We start from the raw sequence: 10,212 nt of genomic DNA on the forward strand, positions 1-10,212 counted from the left end.
TGCTGAGATATGAAAATCATATCTGTTGGACAGCGGACATCAACAAATTCCTCAAAAAATTCCGGTGCTACGTATGCGATCAGTTTTTCGACAGATCCTTCAATCTTATGAGGCACCTACAAACTTGCTCCGAAAACACGCAACACAAATATCCAACAGGAGCCTATCAGTTAGCAGAAACCATTTTTGATCGACTGGAAGACGTTAATATTATGGTTCCGCAAGAACTCAGGCTTTTTTCTCATCTTATTGTTTGAGTCAATAACCGTCCCCGACAATACACTCAGAAACACTGGTTTGACTTCGTGGATTGGAAAACATGTTCCCATTAGCGTTTCGATAGCTTCCAACCTACTTAAAGACCCAATCTTCATTTGCAACGAAGATCCGTATCAATTAATCCGTGATTTTGTATCCAGCTTGACTAATATAGCAGAAAAAAGCACACTTATAATGAGGTAAAAACTCAATGCTTTCGTGCTGGAATTGGAAGAAAAGTATTGGGCAGTTCGACAATTGGTTCCAGTGAAAGACAAGCAGGTACCCAGTGGAGTGGAAGACTTATTTGACAACGATGCTGAACCCGACGAAGAAGAGGATGAAGAACTTGAAATTAGGAGACTGAGGTGCGAGCTCAAGATGTTATCAAACGTGAGACAAGACTTTGAGAACTATTACAGCACCATTCCTGTTTTCGGGTTTAATAGCTCTCGGTATGATTTGAACCTGATAAAAGAATATCTTCTGCATCATCTGTTAATCGAGAAAAACGTTGTTCCCAAAGTTATTCGTACGGGGAACAAATATATTGGAATGAACTTTCTTGGCTTGCAATTTCTTGACATTGTGAACTTCCTGGGAGGAGCTACAACTCTGGATAATTTTCTGAAAGCGTATGGAGCCAGTGAAGAGAAGGGTTTTTTCCCTTATGAGTGGTTTGACAGTGCTGAAAAGTTGAATGAGACCCAACTGCCACCAATTGAAAGTTTCTGGAGTAAGTTGAAAAACCATAACGTCTTGTCAGTCGATTACGATAAGTTCATGGATTGCAAAAAAAGGGGAATTGAAAAAAAGGAAGCTTTAAAGAAGCTGAAATTAAAAACAGTTCCCAAAAATGCAGAAGAGAACTACCGGGAACTTCAAAACATTTGGGAAAAGGAGAACATGAACACATTCCATGATTTTCTCAAGTGGTATAACAACAAAGACGTCGTGCCCACTCTTGATGCGATGACAAAGATGATTCAATTCTACCACTCAAAACAAATTGATTTGTTGAAACTGGGCTATACGCTTCCCAACTTGGCAAACAGATTTCTGCATTCATCAACAGATGTTGCATTTTTCCCATTCTGCGAGCAAGACAAGGAATTTGATAACTATATCAGAAATTGGCTGACGGGAGGACCCTCGATTATCTTCACCCGATATGCAAAAGTCGGCGAAACTAAGATTAGAGAGTCCGAAAATGTATGCAAATCTATAGTAGGCATTGATGCAAGTCAACTATACCCATTCTCAATGACCAAGGAAATGCCAACTGGACTCTACACAAAATGGGAGTTCAACGTCGACACTGCAAAGTTTCACCCAAAAAGGAATTGGAGGAGTTTCTTTGAGCAGCAAGTAATCGATTACTTGCAGAGCACTCGTCCAGAATGTTTAATACAGTCACAGTTCAGTCACAAAAAACAGAAAAGAATTGGAACTTATCTCGTCGATGGCTTCTGCTCTCATTGCAACACAGTGTTTGAGGCAATGGGATGCTACTTTCACTTTTGTCCCTGTCAGGAGGAAAAGCCGCTGTTATTTGAAGATTTAGAGAACGGATTAAAGACACGGGAACGAGATAGTGATCGAAGAGAGTATCTGCAGGGATTAGGATACACAGTTGTTGAAATTTGGGAGTGTCAGTGGAAAAAGTGGAGGAGGGAGAACATAAATGGAGTAAAAGAGTTCGTCAACAAGAAATATCCATTTCAGCAATCCCTTTCCAAAAATGCTCTCATTGAAAAAATAAAACGAGGAGATTTGTTCGGAGTTGTTGATTGTAGTCTGAAGGTTCCAGAGGAGTTATACCCCTACTTTGAAGATTTTCCTCCCATTTTTAAGAATTGTGAAGTTGGTCGAGACAACATTGGGGACCATATGAAAGAATTTGCTGAGCGACACAAGTTATTGTCAAAAGCAAGAAAAATGCTCATTTCTAGTTTCAAGCTTGACAGAGGACCAATTATTACTCCGCTGTTACTTTTTTACCTTGAAAAGGGATTAGTCTTAACAGATGTCTTCTGGTTTTTACAGTATACTCCACGAAAATGCTTCCAGTCCTTTGCGCAAAACGTTGTCGACGCACGCCGCTAAGGAGACCGAAACAAAGACTCAACAGTCGTTGCTGAAACTATGAAGTTGATTGGAAACAGTTCATACGGGTATCAGATAATGGATCGTAGCCGGCATACGACCACAAAATATGTCAAGGGACCGCAAGTGGATAAATTAATTAACAACAAATTTTTCAAGACCCTAAATAAGCTGCCAGAAGAGATTTATGAAGTGGAGTTAAACAAGACACGTATCATACATAAAGAACCAATAATAGTTGGTTTTTTTTATTCTGCAGTACGCTAAACTTACAATGTTGCAACTCAAGTACAATTTCTTCTCCACTTTCTGCGACAAAAATAAGTACGAACTCATTGAAATGGATACCGACAGTCTGTACATGGCGCTTAGTGAGGAAAGACTTGACAAAATCATTCGACCAGAAATGCAATCATTGTGGTACTGGATGAGACAGAGCGACTGCAGTGATAATTTTGCAGCAAACTCAAGCAGCAACTTTTTCCCACGTGAATGTTGCAACAAGCATGCGAATTTTGACAAGAGAACTCCAGGCTTGTTCAAAGAAGAATTTAGATGCTCAGAAATGATTGCTTTGTGCTCAAAAACTTATTGCTGCTACGATGAGCAATCAGATACTGTAAAATTATCCAGTAAGGGGCTCAACAAAAACAACATCGAGGAACCCTTAGCCAAATACAGAAAAGTATTGTTTGATGAGGAGCGAGTATGTTCAACGAACAGGGGATTTCGCGTAGTCGACAATAAGAAAGTATGCACATATGAACTCAAAAAAGTGGGACTGTCATACTTTTATCCCAAGCGTAAAGTCTGTGAAGACGGTATTCACACTACTCCATTAGATATATAACTCATCTTCTTTAGATTTTGTAAATTTTAAGCCTTCTTTCGTTTTATATCTTTTTCAATTCACTGTTTACTATACAAAATGTCTTTTAAAAAAAATCATTGTTTAAAATAACTAAATTAGATACAAATACACATACAAATAATTAAGCTCAAAATTTACAATTTTTTTAAAAAAAGTTTTGAAAACCATTTGCATCATTATACGGATTAATGTTTAAACAATTAAAGATTTTGGTTGTCAAAACTTAAAAAACATCAGCAAAGAACTTCAAAATATGAAAATCATTTAAATACTTAGACGAGACTTTAGAAAATAACACATGTGCAAAATAAATAGCATATAAACCACACAATTCTGAATCTTGGAGTTTTTCCTGTACTAATGAACCAAAGTTTGATTTCGTCTTGATGCCATATTTTTCCAAAACTTCTCCCATCGAATCACCGTAGAACAACTTTCCATTTTTATTGGCTAGCAAAATCCAGTGGGAGCCCGGTTGAGTAGATGGATCTGTGTTGATTATACAAAACGTGTTTGTAGGTAAATTTTTTGGCCGAAGATCTGCTGGGAAGGAACCGAGATATTTGAACTTTAGGTGTAGGAACCTGTTGACAACATGTAAGAGTTGTTAATTATCCATTTTTGGTGACTGATCCCTCCTTATCAATTGCAATTGAGCTTATACGTTCACCACTAACTAATAATTCTACAGTATTGGTCAAATTGTTAGCAAAGTAGAGCTCCAAACGAATTCCTGCTCCAACGACATCAGGAAAATGCATTTCGACATTGGCCTCCTGTGTTGAAGTAAGATCGAAAAATAAATGAAAATGGTTTTCAAAATCCTTTTATTGAATGTTAGGACCGTCATCATCAAATTTGAGTGCTTTCATCGTTTCAGCATAAGCTCTCACGTGATTTTCTGTTTTCAAGTTTACTATAGTTTGATTCCCACGCACAATTTTAACTTGTCGAAGACCAAATTTACGAAAATGGAACGGATTAGTGTTGTATGTTCCGCTGAACTCATTATTCAGATTCATAGCAATATCAATCATTCGAATTGGTTTGTTTGAAAATATATTTTCTTGTATAAACTGGTTCTGTCCTGCGGGAATGATAAACGTTTTTGGAAGTTCTTCATTATAGTAAAATATGGCAGGTTCTCGCAGCAGTCTACTTTTAAAACTTCTCATCCAGTTATCTGAGATCGCTACCTGTCTAGTAAAAAGGCAAGCTTCCAAAATTAAGGCCTCCGAGTTCAGCCCACCAGTATCGATCATATAGAACGCTGGAGATGATCGGATCAATTTCAATCTGAGGTTGACATTTGGGAGAAGTAAAGTTTCACATGCAAATAGACCTATTGCCAACGGACCGTAAAAAGTAAATTCATCTTTATCTTTTTGAAAAACAGTATCTGTAAATGCTCTTTTTGTAAAATCGTTCGGCTCAATCTCGTATCGATATCCTTGGCATTGGGATTAACTCTCCTTGGTTCCTTTTGTTCCTGAAAATTCAGCAGAGACAAAAGCTTGGTGAGCGTAAAGAGAATTGGCACTGTGAAATTGTTCATTGTTTAGATAGACTTCGCAATTAGAGAAAAGTGAATGAAGAGCATTGTTTACCAATAATGTTTCTTCGGCATTATCCAAACGTGTTCGATCGCCTTTAATAATCCTTCCTCTGATGAATAATCGAGTAGATCGCAAGTCAGTGAAAATATTACGATCAGTTTCCAATTGAAATTCGATTGTTGATTCGTTTAAGGAATTTGTTGGAAATATTTGTTGTTCATTGGACCAAAGAATTGGGTCTAAAATTGGAACTTTCCCAAAAAAGTCGAGCATAGAGTGAGACAAGGAATTCATTTTAGCCGACCGTTTTTTATAAGGATAATTGAGGAAATGATCGAGATTTTTTCTGGAATAATAACGTAAGTTGAACATGACCAATAGGGAAGAAGGGAACAAGGTGCCCAGCAGCGTTTCTTAATTCTACATGGATACTGTGGAAGTTGGATTTGATTACTTTATGGAATCTCAAGTGTTCGAAACTGCGATAACTCAGAAACTGAGATCTCCTAAAATTCTCATCATTGTGGAACTCTCGGTGTTTGAACGGAAACGAGCGTAGAAGAGGACATTTCACATCACCGACTGAATTGGGTTCAACTATATCCAAGTAGTGTAAAACTGTATGTGTTCCAGTAATATCAAAAGGGAGATCTGCCGTTGCCCAGGACTTGGTGTTGTATGATCCTTTCGAATCAGGTGGCATAACAGGTTTGTCAGCTTCAACGCCCAAGTTTGCAGCCAAACTTTTGCTGAAGGATACATTTTGAGATCCTCTATTGCAAAAAGTTAGTCTTCGACTTTTTTTGTCAATGTTGATAGAAAATTGAGGATCTAAGTTTTTGGGATGTCGTGTTTTTTTGGGTATATCTGTAAGACTCTTCGCAAATTCGTCCATAGAGTTAAAAACTGCTGGTGGAATAGCGAATACATGCTTAAATTTCTCATCATAGTGAAATGTCATCAATCCTCCTTCAATGTTATAACATATACCGGGATATGATACTTCGACTAAAGCTACTTCCCATGATCCATCCAGTTCAATTTTGTCGGGAAGAAAATTGGTGAACGAAGCCATTGCATTTTGAGGGTAAACTTGAGAGGAAGCGTTGGATACCAATTCTAGATAAAACGAATTCATGATGTTTGACTGTACTCTGTGACGTTTGTTTGGGAAAATGATTAGTCAAGGTTCTTCAAAAAGTCTTTCCGAATTTTTTGTCGAGTAACACTTTGTTTAGTGTTTTTCTTCTTTTTCATACCACCACCAACTTGTTTCTGTATTGTTGATTTTGCAGTCTTCTTTACTGCTTTTTTAATTGAAGTCTGTCCTGATAAAATACCACCAATTTCGGGAATGGCTGACTCGATTACATCTCGTCTAATTTTTTTTGCTGCAGGTAAAACGTATTTCTTGAGAATGGGAAGAGTTGTCCTAGCGACTGTTCTAGCCAAGGCTCCAAAGCCACGCCCCCTCTGACGAGGAACTCCTTCAAAATAAGGTAGATTGTAACCGTCCATTTTCTAGCGCGACTAATTGAAAAATGATTATGCAACTTTTGACAATTCTTGTTCGTAAAAGATTCCATCAATGTTTTCTCCTTTCTGATTAACAACAAAATATGTCGGGAAGGGCGCTGAAGTATTTTTTTTTCGAACTAGGAAAATTTCATGTGTATAGTGAGGTTTATATCCTTTCTGAAATTTGCCCTCTGCTAATGCCAACCTAACTTTATCTCCTACTTGAAACTTGGGCTTTGTATTTTTTCGTAGCTTCATTCGCTTGTACATGACAGTCAAAAAGTCAGCATTCACTACATCTTTGGGCGCCAACCCAATATTCCGATTGATTCTTGAGTTAATGACGTCAACAAACATTTGCAATTCTTTGATATAGGTTAATGTGTCGTTTTCTTCCAGGTAGCGGTAAATTAAAACTTTCAGGGTTCGTATAGCTCTCTCGCCAAAAGCTACTTTCGTTTCACTATAAGTGTGATATTATTTGATTCCCACGTCCTCGCAGAAATTGGCCATATCTCCGAAAAACTCTTTTCCCTGATCTAGCCATAATTTTTTTGGGAAATTGAGTTCGTTTTTTTTCGAACCCATTTTGATAAAAGCTGCTCTCACGGCCTCTGCTCCTTTTCTCCGTAATGGTTCTACTCGCAGGTATCGAGAAAAAACATCTACAGTAACGAGTAAAAAGTTGATACCTCGATTCCATCGTGATAGTTTATCCATTTGCGCAAGATCCAAGCACCAAAACTCATCAATATAGCGAGCATGCGCATTTAGCCGGGGAAATTTCGTCTGATTCCTTTGTACTTCGTATAAGAGTTTTTTGACTGTAAAAATTCTGTATCTCTGTCGCGACTGATTCCACTTGCTTTTGTTAGGTTATTGATAGAACCGAAAGCTGTTGGTCCCTTCCCTTTATACAACTTCTGCAATTTGATTCTATCTGAAACTGTAATTGAACCAGTCTGAGCCATACTGTGTCCTCAAAATGTTGTTTTTAACCAGATGTGGTCTCAGATTTAGAGCTTTAAGAATAAGGAAATAGTTTGGATCAACTGGAGCGTTCTTCAATTTAATTGAATGAAGGAATGTTTTTATGTCAACTCCTGTGTCAACGTTGTCGACAATAATTGTATTGGAAAGTGAAATTTTTAACCGTTTGTTTTCGTATATCTTTCAAAGTTTTCAATGTCTCAGGATAGTTCTTATAATGAAATTCCAGGTCTGTCTTAAGTTCTTTAGGTGGACGATTGGTTTCTTCGGAACGTTCTTCTTTCACTTTTTTGATAACTGGAAAAACAGTTTCTTCCTTTTTATAGATCTCGCAGGAGGGTTCCGGTAACTTCCGTTTTCTGGTCTCCCACAGTTATTTTGGAACAAGAACAAACTTTTTGACCTCACTCATTGAAGAAAGTTGAAAATTTTTTTCATACAAGGTTGATATATGTAACTTAATATTGTTATTCCAGCTTTCGAGCCCAATATAAGTCTTCTGGAATTTAGAGTTGTTGATTTTGAAGTAAGCTTTCTAAGTTGTTTTTGGAAGCGAACAAACTGTTTTTTTCTTACTCCTGTGAGGTTTCCTTTAATCAAGTTTACAATGCACTCACAGAGAAATCTGATGAATTCCTTAGGACAATGTAGAATGAAAGCTGGTTAAAATTTCTTGTTGAGATTCCGAAAGAGCTTCAGAGTATAATATTTCTGTGCGTTTATCATTGATATCACTAATACGAGCACGACTCTTCGGTACGAAGAATTCTGAAGGAAATGAAGTTACATTTGAACAATATCTTAACAAATCAGGTGTAGATGGTCTTAAATCAATCATAAGGTGTCCATATGGTTCTTGTGTAGCGTCATCATACCATCGTTTTAGTTGTTTTCCCAGACCCAGTTGTCTTCCCAATATATCAATTTGCTGCACATCTCTGGGTGATTTGAACAAAACAATGTGAGTAGTCTGAAGCTCGGCATCACGTCCAGTTTTATTTTTGTGGAAGAGATTATGTTTGATATAAACGCAATTTAAATTTCGATGTCTACCGGCTGTCGCAATTTCGTTGAATTTTTCCGACTTGGAAAGAGTTTCTAATGAGTCATAGAATATAAGAAAATATTTTGTGCCGTCAGCTGGTAAGTTCTCAATTAGTTCAAAGTGAACACCCTGAATCAATTCTATGCCTGCAATTGATTGCATCATTGTATCGTAAATTGTCTGAAAGTACAAAATTTTGCTTTCAGACAATTTTGTACTTTTATGCTTATAAAAGTACAAAATTCGATCAAACGAGGGTTGAAAAGTTTTCATTTGTAGCATATCATTAATGAAAACAGTTTTCCCAGATCCGGAAGGACCAACAAGATACATCAGAATGCGTTCCTTTGTTGATATAATCTTGTTCATTTTATGCTCTGGGATTAGGAAGAATGTAACCAACAGCACTTGATAGAATAGCAATCCAAACTGTTCGTTCGTCACAAGTTCTGGCAAAAATAAGGTTGATAATTGAAAAAAGAAGAAGTATTAATACAACTAAGCACTGGAATATTGACAAAAAAGCGGTTCGAGAGCAAGTGCGTCCACAAATTTTCCAAGGCGGTCGCTCCTGATTGTTATTATCGAAAATAAAGTCAGCTGCGTGGTTGTTATGATCTGTCATTAGAGTGCAACTGATTTTTGTTCGTGTTTAGGAAGAAATGATTCACACTTTGATTGAATGGAATCGTGGTGACAATTTCAGAAAACAACAATATGCTAGACCTGTTATATGTCCCAAGAAACAAAAATTAAATTTTGAATTAAGGAATGGAACCATGTAACAGTACCCAGGACCAATATTTAGATTTGTTTTCAGGTATCCCGTTGCATCATGAAATGTGGCATGTAAACGAAAAATTTTCGACCAATTCAAAAGTTTTTCTAACTTTGAATCGCCAACCCCTATTAGTCCTCCAAAGGGAACTTCTCTGTTGATTTTGTCCAGATCTACATTTTTGTCAAGACTTCGACAGACAGCCAAAAAATAATTTTTCCTTTTTGTATTTCCAACAAAAAGTTGACTGATTTCTTTTTCGAACTCTACAATTTCCTCAATATTCATATCAAGCAACTGTTCTGAAAGAATTTAATTCAAAAAGTGAATAAATACAGACATCACATACATTATAAAAATTTACAATTACTTCTATGCACTTTGCGATTTTGTCTGGTTTTTGACTTTGTTCAGCACTGAAATAATTTCATTGCTCATTCGATTTATTTTCTGCAACTCCCCAATTCTGACAGAAAGGAAGCATTTCCTTCTAAAACTATCCTTTTCAGTCCCTCGAGTGAAGAGCTTGATGGTGAAATAACATCGATTCGGATCATCTTGGTAAAATGTTCTGGTCACACATACTTTTCGCCTAGCAGTCTCACTCAATTCCCAGAACACATCGAATTTTGCTTTTTCCTCCACATCAGTTGGCTGGAACAAAGTTTCGTCAATCATCAACTTTGCAGTAACTTCTGAGGGTTCAAATTGTAGTGCTTCTTTTATCATCTCAGGTAATTTTCGAATGAAAATTTTCAATTCCCAGACCGACAGCATCAGAAACTGATGTAGAACAAATTCACCTTCGACATTTTCGCGAAAGACTTTCAAGTGGGTCCAATTCGAGCTTGTGTTGATAGTCTCCTCTGGGATGCTGATTTGAAATTTCCGGTTGCTGTATTCTTGGAAAGACCAAAGGTTGTTGTTTCCTTGGCGATCCTCATTTGGTTTGGATTCATTGTCCTCAACTTTCACGTTGGTATCGGTAAACAAAGAATATATGCTTTCATAATGATAATCAAACTGGGAAGAAGGAATAACTGGTTTTCCCTTATGGTTTCGTTTGCGGAAGGGGAAGGCGTAGGGTTTT

General features: G+C 37.1%; 3 protein-coding genes across 4 annotated transcripts in view; 2 read left to right on the forward strand and 1 right to left on the reverse strand.

The window, feature by feature from the left end:
* LOC142350946 (uncharacterized) overlaps positions 1-10,212 on the forward strand; it is a 94,086-nt gene that overhangs the window by 43,904 nt on the left and 39,970 nt on the right. The gene's annotated exons all lie outside the window — the stretch shown is intronic.
* Positions 1-10,212, forward strand: part of LOC142350947 (calcium-binding protein 39-like) — a 613,053-nt gene that overhangs the window by 43,898 nt on the left and 558,943 nt on the right. The gene's annotated exons all lie outside the window — the stretch shown is intronic.
* LOC142350562 (uncharacterized) overlaps positions 9,495-10,212 on the reverse strand; it is a 16,496-nt gene continuing 15,778 nt past the window's right edge. Inside the window, exon 9 of the mRNA XM_075402412.1 lies at positions 9,495-9,776. Coding sequence (XP_075258527.1) covers positions 9,495-9,776 — 282 coding nt within the window. The remainder of the gene's footprint in view (positions 9,777-10,212) is intronic.

Source organism: Convolutriloba macropyga, chromosome 12, assembly GCF_964194025.1.
Source record: "Convolutriloba macropyga chromosome 12, txConMacr16.3, whole genome shotgun sequence".
Lineage (NCBI taxonomy): Eukaryota > Metazoa > Xenacoelomorpha > Acoela > Convolutidae > Convolutriloba > Convolutriloba macropyga.